The 22,919-nt window shown below is 36.7% G+C and overlaps 2 protein-coding genes across 6 annotated transcripts; both read right to left on the bottom strand.

The window, feature by feature from the left end:
• Positions 1 to 280: 280 nt before the first annotated feature.
• Positions 281 to 4,652, bottom strand: LOC132640203 (actin-like). 5 transcript variants are annotated; one of them, XM_060356690.1, is made up of 5 exons: positions 4,541 to 4,652; positions 2,813 to 2,885; positions 2,309 to 2,702; positions 932 to 1,545; positions 281 to 536 (listed from the first exon to the last, which is right to left on the bottom strand). In XM_060356690.1, the coding sequence occupies exons 2-5, from the start codon at positions 2,870 to 2,872 to the stop codon at positions 471 to 473; spliced, it is 1,134 nt and encodes a 377-aa protein (XP_060212673.1). In that variant the 5' UTR covers positions 2,873 to 2,885; positions 4,541 to 4,652; the 3' UTR covers positions 281 to 470. The 5 variants fall into 5 exon arrangements, with proteins under 5 accessions (XP_060212673.1, XP_060212672.1, XP_060212677.1 ...); XM_060356689.1 differs by lacking the exon at positions 4,541 to 4,652 and adding an exon at positions 3,703 to 3,850; XM_060356694.1 differs by lacking the exon at positions 4,541 to 4,652 and adding an exon at positions 3,537 to 3,560.
• Positions 4,653 to 7,583: 2,931 nt separating this feature from the next.
• On the bottom strand, positions 7,584 to 13,387 carry LOC132640202 (very-long-chain enoyl-CoA reductase). The gene is made up of 4 exons (XM_060356688.1): positions 13,100 to 13,387; positions 12,263 to 12,302; positions 8,831 to 9,585; positions 7,584 to 7,896 (listed from the first exon to the last, which is right to left on the bottom strand). Exons 1-4 carry the CDS (start codon positions 13,166 to 13,168, stop codon positions 7,828 to 7,830), a joined length of 933 nt encoding a protein of 310 aa, XP_060212671.1. The 5' UTR covers positions 13,169 to 13,387; the 3' UTR covers positions 7,584 to 7,827.
• Between the last annotated feature and the right edge of the window lie 9,532 nt (positions 13,388 to 22,919).

The following is a 22,919-nucleotide window of genomic DNA, read 5'->3' as shown; positions in this document are numbered from 1 at the left end:
TTCAACCTCATAATATACAGAAAACCAGTAAATTCAGCTCTTTTCGTGAAGAAAGCTAGCCACTTCAAAGACTCAATTCAGACAAAAGAGATAAATAAAAGAGTTTTTTAACAAAAAAAAAAAAAAAATTGTACACGTTTTTACAGTTTTCAGGTAATGTTTCACCAAGCCATAATTTAGGTTGTTGCCTTAAGCAAACCATCATCAATCATCTCAAGTGGACCGTGGCGGGGTGAAGAGGAAGACACACAGAAGGGAAGTATTATGGAACAGTTGAAACTTTCTAAGTGAATAATAATAAAAATAAAAGAATAAGATCATTCAACAATCAACTCTTTGCCTTCTCAAGGTCTTCAATCCAAAATGAGAACAAATACAGAAAATAAAGACAGAATATAACACCATAAGCTGCATTCTGTTCCAGTAGAATGAGGCACTTTCCTCTTATCAATGTTGTTGTCCTCGGAAAATCAGAAGCACTTTCTGTGGACAATGGAAGGACCTGATTCGTCGTACTCTGCCTTTGCAATCCACATCTGCAGACAAAAGAAAAACCAAAAACTCCATCAGAAAATGTATGGAACTTAGAACCAGGGGCAGAGTTAGGGGCACGAAGGGGTTCATCCGAACTCCGTTCATCGAAAAATTACACTGTATATACAAGGTCAAACTTATTTTTTATGTATATGTAATAGATGTTGAATCCCCTTAGCTTCTTGGTGTGTTTATTTCTTATATTTGGAATTCCCTTAGCGAAAATCCTAGCTACACAAATGCTTAGTACACCTACGCCTTAGTCCGAAACACGTTGGAGTCGCCTTATGAATCCTTACTGACCATGTTTTTCCATTTAAGCTCAACTCATGTATCTTAATACAAAATAAAAATAAAAGTGAATAATAAGTGCAAGGAGGTGGAGTTAGATGCAAACCTGCTGGAAGGTGCTGAGGGAAGCCAAGATAGAGCCTCCTATCCAGACACTATATTTCCTCTCTGGTGGTGCCACTACCTTAATCTTCATGCTGCTTGGAGCCAATGCTGTAATTTCTTTGCTCATTCTATCAGCAATTCCCGGGAACATGGTAGAACCACCACTGAGCACTATGTTTCCATATAGGTCCTTTCTAATATCCACGTCACACTTCATGATAGAGTTGTATGTGGTCTCGTGGATTCCAGCAGCTTCCATTCCGACCATTGAAGGTTGGAATAGGACCTCAGGGCAACGGAATCGTTCAGCACCAATGGTAATCACTTGCCCATCGGGAAGCTCATAGCTCTTCTCTACAGAAGAGCTGGTCTTTGAAGTCTCTAGTTCCTGCTCATAGTCTAAGGCTATGTAAGAGAGTTTTTCTTTCACGTCCCTGACAATTTCCCGCTCAGCTGTGGTGGTGAATGAGTAACCACGCTCTGTGAGGATCTTCATCAAAGCATCAGTGAGGTCACGACCTGCCAAGTCGAGACGAAGAATGGCATGTGGGAGGGCATACCCCTCATAAATTGGGACAGTATGGCTGACACCATCACCAGAGTCCAACACAATACCTGTATAAAATAATGGATTAGCAGCAATTACCAGAACTCTTCACAACAAGGTAGCGAAATACTAGTTCAACGTCCCAAATATCTCCAAACAAAAGTGAACTCAGTCTTGCCTACCATGGATGACTAATGGACTAACCTTATGATGCAATCTGTGGCCAAAAGATAATAGAAATGACAATCGTACATTATGCGCATCAGTTGAATGCATGGGAAATGTTTTCTTGGAAACTAAATGGGCTTCTTACTTATTTTCTAGTGTTTGGTAAGCAAACAAAAAGATAATATCCCAAGAGCATTTATATGTAATATAGCAAAACACTATGAAGAGTGGGAAATGGGGGGTTTCGGGGTGGGATGGTCAAGGGGTGGGAGTTGGGGGCGTTGGATGGGTGGGGAGGAGACAATGAACTTGGAATGTCACTTATGGAACTCATTTTCCTTATTTTAAAGGAACTTATTTTCCTAGAGAAAATGTTTTCCAAAACATTTTGGCCAACCAACATAAGAATGTTGGAAAATGTTTTCCTCCATACCAAACACACCCGTAGATAACTCCTTTAATTGATTCATTACGTGCATCAGTTAAATGCATCAGATGTAGACTACTCTTTTAAATTGGTTCTTTTTTTTTTTTTTTTTTCACAATTCAATAATTGTATACACCCTGCATCATCACACATAACTAAAAGGTCCTTTTCATGGTAGAAAAATGAGAAATTTGAGAGTCCAAAAACAAATATGATGCAAATGAAGATTGGCTTACCTGTGGTACGACCACTGGCATACAGCGAGAGAACAGCCTGTATGGCAACATACATAGCTGGGGTATTAAAGGTCTCAAACATAATCTGTGTCATTTTTTCACGATTAGCTTTAGGGTTAAGAGGTGCTTCAGTTAGGAGGACAGGATGCTCCTCTGGGGCTACACGAAGCTCGTTGTAGAAAGTATGATGCCATATCTTCTCCATATCATCCCAGTTGCTGACAATACCATGCTCAATTGGATACTTCAAGGTTAAGATACCTCGCTTTGATTGAGCTTCGTCTCCTACATAGGCATCTTTCTGACCCATACCCACCATCACACCAGTATGGCGGGGACGGCCAACAATACTAGGGAATACAGCTCGTGGAGCATCATCTCCCGCAAAACCAGCCTAGATATTAAATCAACATCAGAATCTCTTTTAACTTTCTTAAAGATAATGCCTCAAATAACACAATGCAACATTAACTCTATCTTAGTACAACAAAATCTTTAGCTTACCTTGACCATTCCTGTCCCATTGTCACAGACGAGTGGTTGAATATCCTCACCTTCTGCCATCTTACGCTACTTCCTGCAAAGAAAATTGAATCTTCAGTTTCCTCAGATCAGCATTCACATAATTCATGTGCACATAATCGATGCACCTCTTAATACAATATACATACATATTCACTCATATATACATACCTAATCCGACAAACTAAAAAAAAAAATTGCTCAAATTTTTATACACATTGTATGAAAAAGTGCACATGCATTGCCTATATATTAGCTCAACGCATTTTTTTTTTTTTTTTTTTTTTTTTTTTTTTGACTAGCACCGGGTGTCCGAGTCTCTTTGAGCCCCGACTAATCCCGGGGGTGCACAGGCCCTCGGCAAGGAGTTTCCCGCAAGTGCACCACGGTTAATTCAGGGTTTCCCCAGTCCGATGGCCCCCAGAAATTGTTTGCACCCAGCGGGTTTCGAACTTGAGACCTTGAAGGGGAGCACCCCAAGGCTCAAGTCAATTGCCACCAGGCCAACCCCTGAGGGTTTAGCTCAACGCATTTATATGTAGCCCAAATTGACTCATGAGAAATTTTTTAAATTATATGTTAATAGGAGTATTACTTATATATAGCCATTATAAAGAAAAATAATAATTTATAAGGTACTAAAAGTTACGAAAGAACAAATAAACCTATTAAAATTTAGTAAGAATTTAGCGGATTGAGTTATGACCCGCATGTTAGCCCATTTCAGTAACTTTCGGGCGGATTTATTAACTCAGCCCATTTGACCCTCCAAAATTCAGCCCAACCCTCCCATTTGACACATCAATCGATCGAATATGAATTATAAGAAAAAGAGAAACAGAGATTGAAAATGAAATGCAGGTGAATTGTACCTTTGGGTGATTGAAATAGGAAAGAGAGAGTTGAGAGAGACCACGTAAAGGAATGTAAATGGAAAGTGTGTGTGGGTGTTTTTTTTTTTTTTTTTTTTCTGTATCCCTGATTGGCGGAGATGGAAGAAATATTGGAGGGGTTATATTGAAAATGGAGAATAAATATCAGCCGCTGGATTGAATAACAGTATTGATCAAGGGACACTAGTGATACATCGTGGGGATCATTGTTTCTTTAAGTGGTCCCTCTAATTTCGCTTTTTCTCACATTCTTTTCTTATTTTCTTATTTTCTTATTTTCTATAAATCATTTCTTTTTTGGAACTCCAGGCCCAGGGACCCAAACGCTCTCTTCGGGTGCACATTGGGTAATCTGTTAATTGTGTAATAACTCTTAAACTATACAGGGGATGTCAACCACACCAGGCAACGAGTTCTGACTGAGAAAGTTACTGGTGAGAGGCATCAATCTCAGGTCTCTCACGTGGAAACTACTCACCCACCAAACTCAGCCACCGGGTTATAAATTATTTTATTAAGGATAAAAAAAGAATTTTAAAGTTTATTTATTTTTAATTATAAAAATCTATTTTTAATTAAAGAAATGTGATATTCTTTTTTGAAGAAAGAATATCACATAAATTGAGACGGAGAGAGTAATAACTATAACTATCTTTCTATTCTTAATTAGAGACATGGGATTCGAGCTCGAGAATGAAATTAACTTTAATAGAGAGTGTTTATTTTTCAAAGCGATATTTTTCAACGAGAATCCAAATTAATCAAGCCCCAAATATTGAAAAACAAAGATGGAAATTGAAATGCAGGTGAATTGTACCTTTCTGAGATTGAAATCGAAGAGAGAGTTGAGAGAGACGAGGCAAAGGAATGTAAATGGAAAGTTTTTTCTTTTTTTTTTCTGTATCCCTTATTGGCAGAGATATGAGAAAATTGGAGGGGTTATATTGAAAATGGAGAATAAACCTCAGCCGTTGGATTGAATAACAGTATTGATGAACGGATTTTAGTGATACATCATGGGGGGCTATAATTGTTTCATTAAGTGGTCCCTATACTCCCTCTTATTTCGCTTTTTCTCTCATTCTCCTTTTTTTTTTTGTTATTTTTCCTTGTATAGGACCTGTTTTTTTTTTTAATTTGTTTCTTTTTGCCTTATCTCTGTTTTAACACAAGTCAAACGTGTGTACAAGTATGTAATAACTATAAATGTCATTCTATCCTTAATTAGAGGTTTCGTGTTGGTTCAAGTTCAGAAATGAAATTGCTTTAATAGAAAACGTTTTATTCTTCAAAGTGATAATTTTTCAACACATATATGTCTTAGTCGAGCTTCAAAGCGTAATATCGAATAGCTGATAGGAAACTAAAAACTAATTTTTTAATGTTGAATTGTCTTTTTGAAAGAAAAAAAAAAAAGAATCACTCAATTTTATTACCGTAGAGTTATGTGGGCATGCACTTGTATATCTTTAAAATAACCTTCAAATATTATTGAAATATCTATAAGAAATAATAGGTTGACATTCAACATTAGTACTAACATGTCTAGCCAAATTTCTAAAATTTACATATTTTGAAAAATATTTTTTGTCAGAAGTGCTTTTCGAAGAAAAATTATTGGAGTTTAGCAATTCTTGTTTAGCTAATCAATTAGGAAAATACTTTTGTCAAAATTGGAATCATCAGCTTATGCTTGGTCAAGATTCTGAAAGTGCTTAAAAAAAAAATTCTTTTCAGTTTGTGAAAAATAACTTATACTATTACTCAAAAATACTTATTTTCCCCCATAAAAACAAGCCTAAACACCTCAACTTTCTAACATAAGCATCTTTCAATTTTTTGTCAAAAAACAATTCTAACTTCCAAGAAATTTGGCTGAACAAAGTTATAAATATAAGATTTGGGTATGTACCATTAACTAAAAAATAGCACAGTAAAGAGGTTTTAATGAATTTTCTTTTCCAAAACGTTCTTAAAAAAAGATGCTTCACTGTTTAATGGCATAAAATGACAGGTGAATGCTTTTTCTCAAAGCTGAAAAGTGCTTATGGTTAATGATACCAAATCTCAATTAATACAAATAAAGGAATAATGGATCGTGAAAATCTTCTTAACCCCCGTGACCATGAGGTGTGTCTACAAAATCTCATTCCCTTTTTTAGAGTAGTAGTACACGAGTCATAGACACATAGTTGGAAAGTTAGTTGACAAAGAGTGAAGGGGTCAGCACTAGACTAGTTGTACTCAACCAGCTTGCGCGCATCTTGACTAATACTATTGATACCTGCAGTTTTCTACTGCATAGGTACTGGATAACTCTAACGATCAAACCTTGGATCATAAGAAGAAATCACCTACTATTTGTGCCTCCACTGGGAATTTAAACTTGAGACCTCATGGTTCTCAACTAACTTTATTAACTACTAGGTGAAAATCAATGCTCCAATCAAGATCAAAATTTCAGCAAATGCAAAAATGAAATAAAAAGTTAAAGTGGTTTATTTTCATCTGTCGCAAGCCTTGCATATAGAGTACTTGTATTGGTAGGAGCGTGCTCGATAAAATAGATGATGAGGTACACGCACAAATTGATCCCAATACCATCATTATAAAAATTATAAGAAAAAAGTGAGTGTGGGGTTCATACTCCATAGCCATTCCAGCTTTTTGTAAAAGACTTCCAAAGATGCAAAACCACGTGTGATTGTCTTAAAGACACTTGCCTTTTTTCATCTTCTGATGATTAAAGCAGTTAATACAGCAATTGCACCCTTTTGCACATGTCAATCCAACTTAGAGATTCTTCTTTTTCTCATCCTACAGTTGTCATCTCTATCACTTTGGACTGGAAATGTTCAACCAAAAGATGACTTTTGGATGCATTGGTTAGCAATCAAGATCAAACAAGTTACTTTTATGTTGGCTTTCTGAGAAATCCAAGGGATTGAACCTTTATATGCTCAATTTCATTGACTACCAGATATAGCTGGACCAGCTTGCGTGCACCTCGATCAATTCCATAACATATCTGCTACCTTCCACCCAGTATACCGAGTAACTCTTTCTACCAAGACTCGGATAGTTTTCTTTGAATATCGGATTGTCAGAGCAATTTTCATCTTGTCATTTGCTGAGAAATGATAAGTGCAATACACACACACTATTGGTACAACAACAATAACAACTATGCTTTACTGCCAAACTACTTAGGTTGACTGCCTTTTGATCTCAGTTTCATCCTCTATTTTTCTAATAAAATATTTTCAGAAATATTACCATGTTGAGACAACTAGATCCACTATTTGATGGATCTTTACAGTAGGGCATCAAAGTGAAATTGGCTTTGTCGTGACAGTACGAAAACGATGCCTTCCCAAAACAAAACAAGATCCTTTATGCAGAGAACAGAGAGCCAAAAAAAAATAAAAGGTAGCGCGGTGCACAGAGCATCCCACACTAGCAGAGTCCGGAGAAAAACCGCACCCAAAGGGGTGTGATGTAAACAATCTATCCTAATTCCATAGTGACTGCTTCCACAACTTGAACCCACAAGCTATAAGTTACACGGGAACAACTTTACCGTTGCTTCAAGGCTCCCCTTCAGAGAGCCAGATTGATTTAAACTTGATGGATTAAACGCATCGTACTTTTGAAATTAGAGGCACGGAACTTAAATATTTAATGAATATTGGGTGCGCTCTTCATACAGACACCTATGTTCTGTGTCAACAATACTAGTTCAGTTGAACCTAGTGTAGATAGGTTGCTTCCGCCTCTGCCTGTATGATGTAAGTTTCTTGCAAGCTTATCATATATTGTAAGATCACTGCCATACAAAATATATTAATGCAACTACAAAGGGCAACAAAGATGGTTCTTGAAGCAATCACAAAGAAGTGAAGAACTACAAATATCACGGAACTCAAAAGATCATCTGGTCTAAAAAGAAGCTAAAACATGGAACAACAGTAATACAAGAGAAAAATCTGCTAAAAGTATTACATCCTCTTATGAGAAACATAAACCTTCAAAACTGAAGGTTCACAGAAAATGGTCAACTAAATAAATAATTTTCAGGCTTCCTCACATCGTCGAGGAAATGGTCTACAGAAAAGGAGGCAATATCACCCATCGTCGAGGATACTTTGGTCTTCCTTCCTTTCCATCAAAGAGCTGCAAAGAAAAGGTATCAAGGCTAAGAACCAAAACAAATGTCACAATAAAATAGAAATTCAAGCACAAAAGAATATTTGCTTACTTCACTATGTCTAACAAATAACAACAAACACATTGGCTATCTATCTAAATAAAATGCAGACCAAATTTGGCAGGAAGTTCAGAGAGAATTTTATTAATGTTTAGATTCTCTTGAGAGCAAACCGTGTTAAGTCTGAACTATCAACAATCATAATAAGCAAATGTAACAGTTTTCTGAATACAAAAACAGTGTATTTGAGTCCTCTCTAGATAAGATAAATTCATTGGGAAGGAGATAAGGTTCAACTTTCTTTCCTTTCGGCTTACCTCCTACCACCCTATAAATTGTTGTGCATCAGCAAACGGAAGCTGATAGAATGGATAATATGCTATTCGAGAAAGCATCACATACTTTCAAATTGAAGCCTACTGATATAAGAAGACTGGGTGGTGAGCGAGCCTCAATGTCGATGTAATACAAAGCGCTTTTTTTCATTTTTGGCCCATCGGCCGAAATTAATTACGGGCGCTAGCTAAAATATGCAAAATATATACAATGATTATGTATATTAAGAGAGAGAGAGAGAGAGTGTATGTGTGTGTCTTCTACATATATATATATATATATATATATAAAAGAAGGAAATTAATGTTGTTTTCAAATAAATTTTTTAACAATCCTACTCGGTACTTTCTCACTCCTATATTTCTTCTTATCATGTAGTTATAATTAATTTTCTATCTATCTCCCACAATTTTCGAACAAGATTAGTGACTGGACAAAAGTCCAGATTAAGATATATACTTAATATACAAAACCTATACATTTGCTGGCTATTTTGTAAATTAGATCACCGAAAGCCCTATATAACGCATGCAAAGAAATGTGGTCAAATGAACCATAGTTTACCTTCTTCAAGCGACGATGCTTTGCGAGGGCCCAGTTAGTCATAATGCTCGCAGCAACAATCATGAAGACATATCCTGCGACAGTCTGAGTAGCAATGTTGAAGCCCAACCACTGGTAGATCTCTGTTGTGTAATTTGCACAGGTAACAATATTAAACAAGAAGCCACATGGTATTTGGTAACCCCCATTACCTGTGGGACTACGGAGATTTCTCAACAATAAATGGCAATAGAAGTTTGCCACTTGACAAACTATCCCGAATCCAAATCCAATCTTCATCTGGAGATCGCTTACAGGAGTATAAAGAGGATGATTCACAAAATAAGCAATGAAAGCTCCAAAAGACCAATAATAAGCACAGTTCCGAAAAACATTGGAAATTGGAGAAGTTGCATGGCTAAAGCGGTGCACAAAAAAGGTCTCCATGATCCGTTTGAAGTAGTGGAAACACCAGTAATACAAGGCATAAGTCTGAACAGGGTGGATAACACGTTCTTCTTTGTAGCCAAAATACTTGTAGACTGGGAAATAGTAAAAGATAGGATAAAGTAATAGAGGACCCAGATACTCGAAGAAGAAAAGCGTACTATACTTGACTTGTGGGCCCAGATCCTTGAAAACTACAGTCAACTCACTTGTGCTTCCATTAGTATACTCACTGAGACTTTTCTTGTAGTGAAGAACAGTTGGCCTCTCTTTTGACCCAGGTTGGACAGGTAGAGTGAGTCGTTGTCTAGAAGGATAGTATTTTTTGGCTGTTGAGATAAGAAGTAAAAAATATTTAATGAAGTTAAAATCATATGCGACTTCTAGAAATAAGAAACTGGCATTAACACATGACAAATGGCAGAGTACACCAGTCCGCGATTTATCTTATGGATTGATCCTTGCCCCTTTGCGTTCAATTTCAAACCGATGAAGTGCTAGAGAGTAACCCCTCTGGCCCATATTAGTTGTCTTGTTTTTGTGTTACACGTCTCTTAAGAAACTATTAATAAGAAGGTTTTTTGTTCTACTACTAAACCACTTATTTATATCTTTAATAAGTAGTAAATATTTATTAAAACAAGGTTGAGCTAATCTGAACAATCATAACAATGTGTATGTACTCTTCATATCTGGGTTTTCTCTGCGAAGTAATCAATCTTTATTATTTATAAGAACAATTAATACTAGGGTGTGTTTGGTATGAAGGAAAATGTTTCCCAAGAAATATATTCTTGAAAAAAACAGGTGGATTCCTTACTTATTTTCTAGTGTTTGGTAAATAAGCAAGAAATTATTATCCCAAGAGCATTTATATCTAATCTAGCAAAACATTATGGGGGTGGGATGGGGTGGGGAGTGGGGGTTTAGGGTCGGCGGAGGGTGGGATGGTCAAGGGGCGGGGGTGAGGGGCATTGGGTGGGTGGGTGGAGACAACGAACTTGGAATGTAACTTGTTTTTCCTACTTCCATTGGGGAAGTCATTTTCCTCATTTTTTTAAGGAACTTGTTTTCCCAAAGAAAATACTGACCAACCAAACATGAAAAATTTGGAAGACATTTCTAGAAAATGTTTTCTTCCATACCAAACACACCCGAAGGGTAAAATAGGAAAAAACATAATTATATCTTGATATTCTAAAATGACAATTATTTTTGGTAAGCACGATAACTAAAATGGACCGTAGGGAGTAATCATTAATGTTTTCAATATTATTCCTCATAAAGATCCCATAACAATGTCAAGCACATGCATAGAAATGATAAAATGATTCAATAAAGAAAATGCTCGATTGTAAGCTACACAACTGGAAATGACATGTTGACACAGAGCTAAAGCGTTGCATGTACGTAATTCATCCCCCCGCATTCACTAAAAAAAGCAAAACTGTATATGATCACCTTAAAGAAAGAAATGCACCATAATATCACAGAAGAAAATTTGGCAGATGAATAAGATCCAGTTTGATACAAACCTTTGCAGATTCTAGATTAACACAAATCAAGCGTATCAAGTAACAAATACCGAGTACTTTGAAGGGAATAAGCTTAGAAGAGCATCCTCACTTTTTATGCAACTTATGATCCTCTTATCTGGACTAATTGAGTTTAATATGGAGCCACTTGTGGAACTTGTTTTCCCTAATTCCACTAACAATATCTTTTTCTAATTGAGTTTATGCAAAATTTGTTCAGATGCATTACATTTGTTACCAGATCAGCCATCACTAATCAATATCATCTAGTTGAAGTATCAATTGTTTAAAATGAAGTCAGACAGTGCTTCTTCCCTTATACTCTTTCATTGCACATGTTAGTTCTAAAACCTGACTACATGAAACTTTAAGGAAACCATGAAGCTTACCCCTTTCATGCCATTTTAAGTCGCACAACTTAACACTTTTAGGTCGAACTTTTCAAAACTGAAATGAAATCAGTATCAATTAGTTCCAAAATTTTGATGATGATACTTGAACAAATGAAAAATCATTTTATAAGTCCCAGTTAAATTGATGGCTATATTTTTAAATTGTTATTATTATAATGAATAAAAAATGCACAACGAAAACAAAAAATTAGCATAAAAACACGGACATCTTATCAGCTTGCTTTAAATCTCCAAAAGCACTCTATATATGTACATGAAACAAACATACACACACACAAGGAGAAAATTTCCTTATTTCTGATGAAGCAATTAAATCGTAAAATTCATTCACAGAGTAGAATCACAACTTAATAATTGAAACCATAAATTTATCGAGCACTAAGATCCTAGTAATGTAGTTTAAGTAATATGCATGGTAAAACCTACTACACATTCCCCTGAAGGCTCAAACTACTCTGCCTTTCCATAAGTCAAGTGTCTCAAGGCAGATTCAAATGATATTTTCCTCTTGCAAATGTTAAGCGTTAAACTAGTACATCACAGCAAAATAAATGACTTAACCAATAACTATCAGTGGAACTTTCCAAGGGAAGGATCTTTTGTTTTCTGTGAAAGATGCATGAGGCAAAACTAAGTGATTTCTTCAACCGATTTAGCACATCAAAGGAAAAAACAATAGGTGATCTCTTCATATATGGCTACGCATTGGTGGGTAGCAGCTACCCACTATAATAATCCAGTTACATGGTGGCGAGCCACATGTATCCAAGGTAGCTGGAAAATTACACTGTGTAGATAAGTATTTTTTCCCCATATATATACAATGTTTTGAATCCCCTTGATTTCTTCATATGTTCACTTTTTCATGTTTTGACACCCCTCAGTGAAAATCCTAGTTCTGCCACTGGGCTACACAGTTACTAAAAAAAGTACAAACTAAGCTACCATTTTGGTACACAATAACACAGTCAATTGAATATCCTTAAAAACGTTTAATCTTTGAAATCGCCAACTCAGAATAACACAGACCCAACAGAAGAAATAAAGTAGCCACTCACTTCGTTTATGAATAGCCTCCTGCAGATCAGCAACGGTAGCCTGAAATAAGAACAACAACAACAACAACAAGCAGAATAACATAAGCAAACCAATAAAATATAAAATCATGCATCTATATACAACATTCTTTAACGAATTGACCACTATTCTACTTAAAATTGAGCACAGGAAAGCTGAATTTTGCTAAACAAAAACAAACCCGAATGAAGAAATGTGGAGAAGCATACAAAATCAGTAACGACGACAACGACAACAACAAGAAGCAGAATTACATAAACTGACCAACATTCAATTTGTTCGTCTTACTTCCCCTTTCAGTCTGTTTAAAAAAAATGTCTCTTTCCGTTTTTGGCAACTCTTTAATTCCAACTTTCAACATAGCATGTTTAAGACCAAGAACACAAGATTAAAGGGTATTTAACGAATTGACCACTACTCTTTTAATTGAGCATCAAAATAGCTAAATTTCGCAAAACAAAAACAAACCCAGATGAAGAAAGATGAAAAAACACACGGAATTACATAAACTAACCAATGTAAATACAAGAAATTACGCATTATATACATCATTTCTTTAACAAATTGACCACTATTCTGCTTAATTGAGCATCAAGAAAGCTAAATTTGGCAAACCAAAAACAAACCCAAATTAGGAAAGATTGAAAAACATACAGAAACAGTGACACAACAACAAGAAAATATAAAATCACATGTGTACATGCAGCCTTTTTTTTTTTTTTAACGAATCAACCACTATTCTACTTAATTGAGCATCAAGAAAGCTAAATTTTGCAAAACAAAAACAAACCCAAATTAGGAAAGAAGAAAAAACATACAGAATCATTGAGTTCAAGACCACCCTTAATGAGTTCTTTGCCACTACGTGTCACCACCAAAACCTTCATTTTTTCGCCCCAACAATTTGGGATCTATAAAAAAAGCAAATACTTGTAAGAAATGATAATGAATGTGAGGTTTGAAGAGTGTAATAGATCTCTTTGAAGGTGTTGGGGGACAAGTAAGAGTAGTAATTAATGGGGGTATAGGTATAGTAAGTAGTTGGGTAGAAAGTAGCTGAACAAACTATTTGTGTTCGATGAACTAACTTCAAATCATCAATCAATGTTCATAAATATCAATCTTACGTTGTGTATAGTCTTGTTTGACCATACAACTGTTTGATGGGCTTTAATGGACCACTTCATTAGGCCCATCACCCGAAAACCTTGTCTATTTTTCGGGTCATTATTTTGTGTTGGTCTTTAATTTTCGGAACTCTAAGCATATAACTTTTTTGCAGACATAAGTTTATATTTATATTTTCGCATCTTATGCTCTGGGCCCTTAAAGAACTTATATTCCGCTAGGCATAAGTTAGATTTTGAAAGACATTAAAGACTAGCTCATTTGAAGGGAAAATCGTGCGATTTCATTTCTGTTATCGCCTCTTGTCTTGCCTCCAGAGTTAATCTTGCAAAACAAGAACACAAACTACTTTTTCTTATTTTGCCTCTGCTGATATTTGAACCTAAGTTCTCACAGTTCAGATCCACTCATTAGTCATTAGGCTACATTCTTGGATGCATCAATAACAATAACTTTTGGGAAAATTACGTATATATACATGTTAAGGAGAAATATTTACGAAACGTAACGATAGTTTTTCTTATTTACAAAACATAACTATATTTTACGAAACATGACGGATTTTCATATATTTTTATTTTATTTTCATAAAATAATTTTTTTATTTTTTTTATTTAAAAATTTAATTTTATTTAAAAAACAATTTATTTTAAAAAAATAATTTTAAACTTAAAGAAAAACAATTTTTATATTTTAAAAAAAAAATCTTAAAAAATTACCTCAAATTTTTGTGTATGAAAGCTGTATGAAAAATGTATGAAATGTGTATGTGCAAGTGAAATTTTTAATATAGTTTTTCATACACAAAATGTGAATGAAATTCTAAGTCTTGAGCGAGGTATACACATTTCATATCATTCTCATACATAAAATTTTGAGCGTAATGTTTAAGCCTTGATCGAGATATACACATTTCATACATTTTTCATACACAAAATTTGAGCGAATTTTTTAAGCCTTGAGCAAGATATACATATTTCATACACAAAAATTTAAGCGATTATTTTAAGTCTTGAATGCTGTATCAAAGTTGTATACAATGTTATTGTAGTTGTATTAATTTTAGAGAAATCTAACATGAACTTTATACACGAAAATATGAGCGAAATTCTAAGCCTTAAGCGAGATACAAATTTCATACCGTTTTCATACATACAATTTTGAGGTGATTTTTTAAGCCTTGAACGAGATATACACATTTCATACAGTTTTCATACACTAAATTTTGAGCGAAATTTTTAAACTTTGAGCGAGATATACACATTTCATACAACTTTCATACATAAATTTTTGAGCGAAAAAAATAAAAAAATATTTTTAAAGTAATATTTTTTTAAAAATATTTTTTTAAAGTAATTTTTTTTTTAAAAAAAGTATGTTTGTTATAGGGTTTGTAATGTTATGTTTTGTAAATAGAAAGTTATCGTCACGTTTCGTAAATATTTTTCCTTAATATGTATATATAGGTAATTCACCCATAACTTTTTGTGTCAACGGGGTGCAGTGACTGGTGAGATGATAAGTATTCCTTAATTGGAGGTGTTAGGTTCGAACTCTGAAAATGTAGTGAACTGAATCGCAAAAAAAAAAAATGAAGACTAATTCAAAGTAGCAATAGGAAACCTGAATTGTTTATAATTTGATATTTGATAATTTATTGAATTAATGTCTAAATATAATATATACTCAAAATCACAATAGGAATATGATTTCTAGTTTGAATAACATTAATAGATTTGTGACATCCAATAAAGACCTCATCCCTTAGATAGATGGATTCGATTGATCATTTGATCTTATTATGACTTAAAGTTCTCTGTGACAACAAAGTTTGGTGCTCTCTTCGATCTCGCATATTAGTTAGTACTATTTAACAAATTGAACTATTTCAAAATATTTGACATTTTAGAAAAATCAAATATATTTTTACTACTAATGTAAACACGGAATAAAATAATCATGTATTTTACCTGAGATTATTATCCTTATCTCACCAATCAAACTACCCCTCTTATAGTAAGAGGCGGATCTAGGATTTGAAGGTGATGGGTGTCATAATTTTCTTCAATGTACATCTTGTTAGCAACCTGTATTTGGGTCGGGTCCATCTCTTTTGAGTTTTCGGGTTAACTTAATAGGCCGTTTTTTATTTGCAAATATGAAAATTACACCCATTAACAACAGAAGTAAAATCAACATTTTCACCAAGGAACTTACATCTTTTATGTATATTAAAAAATGAACTTGCACAAGTAAAATAATATCTTCAATAAGGGAATTACACCAATCAAAACAAGAAAAATTATAGAAAAACTCTTCAATAGGTAAATTACACCCCATAAGTAAATGTAGAATTATATAAACTATAAGTTCTAAAAAATAAATCATAAATTTCATGTTTTTTCTAAGCAATGCTTACAAAATTTCCATCACAATTTAAATAGTAAATTGATTTAAATTGAATTTAACAATTATAGAAAAGCACGAATTTTTATAATAAACTCCCTCCGTCCATTTTTATTTATCCACTATACTAAAATAGATGTCCACTTTTACTTGTAAGTTGTATAGTTTGACAACCCAAGACATAATTTACCATTTTATACCTATTTTACCCTTATTATTAAGTACTCCAATTCATTTCTCATTTTATTTATTGCTTATTAAGAGTGTCCCAAGTCAAATATGGACAAGTAAACATGGGCGGAGGGAGTAACCAACAAAAGAAATTATAAAAAAGTTGAATTTTGATTTCAATCCGAAATTCTTATTGAGACTCAAAGATTTGAAATTAAGAGAAATGCTTAATTTAAGGGATTTTGAAGTTTTTATTTTGTGTGTTCTCGCTAGATATCACAGATAAAATAATAGAATAGAGGAAAGAAAATATAAATAATAAAAAGACAAATAGAAAATTTAGAAAGTCGAAAAGGGAAATGACTGGTACAAAGGAACTAAAAAGAAGAAAGAAAAACGGGAGTCAGAAAATGTTTAAGATAGATTCAAACTTGTGTCTACCAGTCATGACACCTTTGTCTAATTTGCGACTGAGGGTGGCAGGATCAAATATTTAATCTAGTTTAAGCAAATTGCAACATAAATATGTAAAAAAAAAAATTATCAATTTAGGGGGTGCCATGCCACCCCACTCTAAAGGGTGCATCCGCCCCTGGTCAGTTATAGTTAAGATTATTAAATCAAATGTCCTTGTTAACGAGTATACCAAACTTCAAAAGACAAAAGTATGGACTAAAGGTAGTAATTAGGTACTTATAGTTGAAATAATTAACATAAACCTACACGGCTATGTTTTTTTCCAGCTCCTTTCTTTCTCTTTATTATTCAGGGTAAAACTCTTATCAAGCAAAATAGAACATCCAAAACTATTGTCATTCTTTTCAATACACTCGAAACTGATTTCATAAATATGTAATTCATACCTGACACAAATGCTTTCACTGTGAACGACACAAAGAGATCACTGAACAACAAAGTTATTTTAATTATTTATGAGAAAATAATCTCGGGGTTATTAGTTATTACAAGATGCCTAGGAGTATTGTCCATAGTGCATGTATCCATCTAAGAGATCTAAAACGTGAATGAGTCTATCTAGATTAAATTTGATGCAGCATAATATGAGTTGGGACATCAGTTTGAAGAGTGTAAAATACCACAAGTGATAGCTCCGACCTTTTAATTTTTTTGGATACTCATGGTATTTGGATCAATTTGCACACACATTATGTATTGGATAACTCATAACTCCTTGCATCAAGGTGCAAATGGGATGAATTCAAGCAGCAATTTTTCTAATTATCCTCTTCTAACCTCCAAAAAAAAAAAAAAAACATAGAAAGCGACACTCTTTAAATCCATAGTCTCTTTGAACCAGGGACGAATTTACATATAAAATTTGGGGCACGTGAACTCATGGTCTTTCCGTAAAACTAGATATTTTATGTATATATTTTCTAAATTGGTATAATAGTATCTGCTAACACCCAATTACAAGAAGTCTAAATGGTGTATTTATATGGAGGTTGAGTTATTTACCGAGGACTAGGGATTAATTCTCACCTAATACATTTTTTCCGTTCTTTTTTCTTTTTGTGCACCCATGTTCTAGAAATCCTAGATTCGTCTCAGCTTTGAACTTGTAAGCTTACCATGAATACTAAACTACAAAAGCTTGTATAATATAACAGGAAGGCCCCTGATGACAAACCCCATAAGATCAACTCTAGAAACTAAATTTTGGAATTCAAATGCATCCTGATTTACTTCTCTTTGACAATTAACAATGTATGTATCGCTCAGCTGAGTAACAGAGCTCAAGCTCAAATTACTTCTGTAGGCTCAAACTGGATTTGAGCTCTATCAATCACAAAAGTTTGTGCCATAAGCTTACATAATTTCCACTCTAAAATGTGAAAACCCGAAGTTCATGAAGTTTCCTATGTTCCATCAAATAAGAAAATTTAAAAAGAATTTAGACTGCATTATAAATCTCAAACCATCCAGCCGACTTCAAAACAAGTACACTGATGCTAAAGCAAATTAGAACAAACAAGTAAATAAGTACCTGAATGAGGGAGAGAGTGAATGCGGGGTAGAGAGCTCGAGCCTACTGCAGTAGTGTTTTGAGAATGGATGTTGCTATATACACGGATAGGATCAGCTCATTAATTTCGATAGTGTTGCAAAAAGGTTAAAACAACCATACTAGGTTACAATTCAGCACAGTTAAACAATAAATCGAATATCTAATAAACGACACTGTAAACTAAATATTTTGACGAAAAGATCAGGCTCCATCTAAGCCAGAAACTAAGGCAGCAAACCAGGAAAAATACATGCACTAATTCTTTAAAATTTGAAATTCAAATGATGTCATAAGTTTGCACATAACATAGAACATGGAATCCTCGATATTCATAGGAGGTAACTGATTTAAAATATCGTAGTTCTGTCGCAAAGATTAGGAAGTATCACAAGTTTTCCCTTATAGCATGCATGTCGTAGTCAGTACAAGGAGAAGAGGGAAAGGGGGACTACATAGTCAACAACGAATGAATATAACAAAAACTCCCTGTATACGGTAAAAACCGGATGCGAGGCAAACCGGTGGAGCGAGGGGACCGACTGATCTGTCTTCTTCGTCATTGGAACGACCAAGCCCGTTGACCCGAGCATTCGTGGCCGTTGGTCCGTATAGCCGTTGGTCCGTACGGCTGTTGGTCCGTATAGCTGTTGGTCCGTACGGCTGTTGGTCCAAGTAGCCGTTGGTCCGTACGGCTGTTGGTCCAAGTAGCCGTTGGTCCGTGTGGCCGTTACACGCGAGCCACGTGCCAGTAGCGTCCTGTCATGGTCAACTACCCACCATGCGTGTGTCAGACGGCGTCGTCAGTCTAATCCCACCAAATCCGTGCAGAGTTGTCCTTATTATTATTATCTTATTAATTCATATTGGATGAAACCCATGGAAGTCACACTATAAATAGGGCATATCCCCTTCCTTTGTAAGGGTTGGCTTCTTTATTTTCCAAGAACACTTGCAATAGAAAAATATATATGCAATCTCTCTCTTAATATCTGATCCGGCCAAGGCCGTTTGTTTCCATTTACGTTGTGTTTCTTCCATTAAGTATTCAACATGGCTTCTAAACGTTCATGTCCGTAGCAAATTAAGCAAATCATTGTTACTAGCCGTTTTATTACCAAATACTCACACGCTTATTTTCCGCTATCAAATACACATCAAGATCCAAGCACATATCCTATACCCGCGTACAAATTCAATTGGTTTCCCAATTTCGGGGTAAACAATTTGGCGCCCACCGTGGGGCTAGGATAATAGTGGTTTTTGATCTTGATCTCTATCTTACCCATCAAAATCAGAAACATCTACTGTCCGTCTCTGAAAAAACGAACCAAATGGCTAACAGTGGGCAATCTGGTCACGTCAACAACAACGAGATCGTGGCCGAAAATGAAGGCAGCGGGCCACGAGGATCACCAAACCCCACTGACCCTTTAAATACTAACAATTCAATTACTTTGTCCGGGACACAAGTCCGGAAAGAACCGGATACCTCGAATGATAATATTGACTTTCGTTTAATTTTTGAAATGTTGCAGGAACAGAGAGCGGCGATTGCCGAACAGGGAATCGCAATAGCCTAGCTGCAAAACGGAAGAGGTAAAACGACCCCGGAAAAGGCGAAGAGTGTTACTGAACCCAGAAGAGATGAGGCACGGATGGTTGAAAGCAATGGCTCCGGAGCTGGTCCATCCACCGAGGTTCTGAGAATGCTCGAAACGTTGGCGAAGCGGGTGGACTCGGCCGAAAAAAAATGGAGACATACAACTCTCGGGTGGATCAAATCCCGGGAGCTCCGCCTATTTTGAAAGGGTCGGATTCAAAGAGGTACATCCAAAGGCCTTTTCCTCCGAGTGCAGCTCCGAAATTAATCCCGAAGAGGTTCAAAATGTCAGATATCCAAAAATATGATGGCACAACGGACCCTCACGAACACGTGACCTCATACGCCTGTGCTATAAAAGGCAATGATATGGAAGATGATGAAATCGAATCCGTGTTGCTGAAAAAGTTCGGAGAAACTTTGTCAAAAGGAGCATTGACTTGGTACGATCATCTGCCCGAGCATTCAATCACTTCTTTCGAAATGCTCGCTGATGCCTTCATAAAAGCACACGCCGGAGCCAAAAAGGTGCAGGCTCGAAAGGCGGATATTTTCCGTATAGCCCAAAGAGACAAGGAGCTATTGCGTGAATTTGTCAACCGGTTCCAAAGGAAACGAATGGAGCTCCCCCCGGTTCCGGAGGAATGGGCCGCACAAACTTTCACAAAGGGGCTCAATGTTCAGAGCTCGACGGCTTCGTTCAAATTAAAGGAAAGCTTGCTGGAATACGAGGCTGTGACTTGGGCGGATGTCCATAACCGATACGAGTCAAAAATTCGGATAGAGGATGACCAACTCGATCTTCCCCCAGGGCCCGTAAAAATGAACAAAAGCTCGGAGAGATCACGAAAAAATTACGAACCGGAGGTCGGACCATCGAGGGAAAGGTATTGGCCATACTCTCGAAAACCAAGCTTCAGGTCGGAAAAATCAAGGGATGGCCCGAGTCATTTCTCCGGGCGGGGGTGATAAACGGGCCGAGTCCCCGATTCAGGTATACCACCGAGGAGTCAAACGAGAAGGCCACGGCTGTGAAACTCGATCTCATGGATGAACTTCGCGAAAACGCGTTGGTTCGTATTGCAACCTAGAAACAGAGAATGGAAAGGTACTACAATCGGAGAACCAATTTTTGACATTTCTAAGTTGGGGACTTGGTGCTTCGGAAAGATACCTTGAGCACCAAGAATCCCAACGGAGGAAAACTGGGTCTGAACTGGGAAAGACCGTACAAGATAACTGAGGTAACGGGCAAAGGATCGTGTCAGCTGGAATCCGTGGACGGGCAGCGATTGTGCAACAACCGGAACGTGGCTCATTTGAAGGGATATTACTGCTAAGGTATGGACACCTCATGTTTAACCTTTTTCTTCTTGCAGGAAGTCAAGTACCGGATAAAGTTAGGATCTAGGTCTGAAAACGCGTGTTGCACTCTTTTCCTTAGTACGGTTTTGTCTCAAAATGGGTTTTTCGACAAGGTTTTTAATGAGCCAACAAGTACAACGTGTTACTTAACAAAATAAGGACAAACGGCCGGGAACTCGGGGTCATGACCTACGAATGGGGGCTTGATAGCGCTCGCCTGATCTTGCAGCTCGGATAAGCACTAGGGGACTTATACCCACATCGAGGTTTACCCCAGTTAATGGAAAACGGAGAAGCTCAACAAATCAAGACCGGACCTTCTGCATTAGGTTTCGGTGTAAGGACCAAACGATCAAAATGAATCGTGTCCCCCCAATATTTGCTACGGCAAAACCAAAACCGGACCTTCTGCATTAAGGACCAAACGATCATAATGAATCGTGTCCCATTTAGCATTTGCTACGGCAAAACTAAGGCCCGGTCACCGGCCATAGCCTTCGATGTAAGGACCAAACGATCATAATGAATCGTGTCCCATTTAGCATTTGCTACGACAAAACTAAGGCCCGGTCACCGGTCACCGGCCATAGCCTTCGATGTAAGGACCAAACGATCATAATGAATCGTGTCCCATTTAGCATTTGCTACGGCAAAACTAAGGCCCAGTCACCGGCTATAGCCTTCGATGTAAGGACCAAACGATCATAATGAATCGTGTCCCATTTAGCATTTTCCACGGCAAAACTAAGGCCCGGTCACCGGCCATAGCCTTCGATGTAAGGACTAAACGATCATAATGAATCGTGTCCCATTTAGCATTTGCTACGGCAAAACTAAGGCCCGGTCACCGGCCATAGCCTTCGATATAAGGACCAAATGATCGTAACGAATCGTGTCCCGTTGTATATTTGCTACAGCAAAGGCAGAAGGAATTAAAATTCTCATATGTACAAACATTTTGCAAACGCAAAGTTATCAAAAGCTGGTATAACAAAATCTTGGGTGTCTTTCTGTTAAAAGGACTTCGCCCCGATGGTAATCGCCGTATTCCGGCACTGCCCCACTCACATACTCTATATCGAGGATTGTGCCCGAAATTCGATAAAGGCGACAAGGTCACAATGACCCAAGCCAAAGCTCGGCAAATTCCCCCAAAACGGGGATTGCTACATCAAAAACTTTGCCAAGGTTGAAAAAATACCGACCCTAAAGAAAATGCCTATCGTAATTCGGAGACATCTGAACTTATGAAGCATCGGATAAGTCCCACGGGCACGGTGAATTAACGACTATGAGTCGACTTGTCCTAAAACGGACCAACGATCATGACAAAAATAATGACAAACATTCAAAATGAAGAAATAAGAAGGTAACGACGAGCTGACAGGGCCACCGGTTTCAGAAGTTATCCACTCCCCGTTACTCCAATAGATCGGAGATCCGGGAAGTGTGGAGCTATCTGTATACGGTAAAAACCGGATGCGAGGCAAACCGGTGGAGCAAGGGGACCGACTGATCTGCCTTCTTCGTCATTGGAACGACCAAGCCCGGTGACCCGAGCATTCGTGGCCGTTGGTCCGTATAGCCGTTGGTCCGTACGGCTGTTGGTCCAAGTAGCCGTTGGTCCGTGTGGCCGTTACACGCGAGCCACGTGCCAGTAGCGTCCTGTCATGGTCAACTACCCACCATGCGTGTGTCAGACGGCGCCGTCAGTCTAATCCCACCAAATCCGTGCAGAGCTGTCCTTATTATTATTATCTTATTAATTCATATTGGATGAAACCCATGGAAGTCACACTATAAATAGGGCATATCCCCTTCCTTTGTAAGGGTTGGCTTCTTTATTTTCCAAGAACACTTGCAATAGAAAAATATATATGCAATCTCTCTCTTAATATCTGATCCGGCCAAGGCCGTTTGTTTCCATTTATGTTGTGTT

This window comes from Lycium barbarum, chromosome 5, assembly GCF_019175385.1.
Source record: "Lycium barbarum isolate Lr01 chromosome 5, ASM1917538v2, whole genome shotgun sequence".
NCBI lineage: Eukaryota > Viridiplantae > Streptophyta > Magnoliopsida > Solanales > Solanaceae > Lycium > Lycium barbarum.
This window is presented reverse-complemented; position numbering and strand designations above follow the sequence as displayed.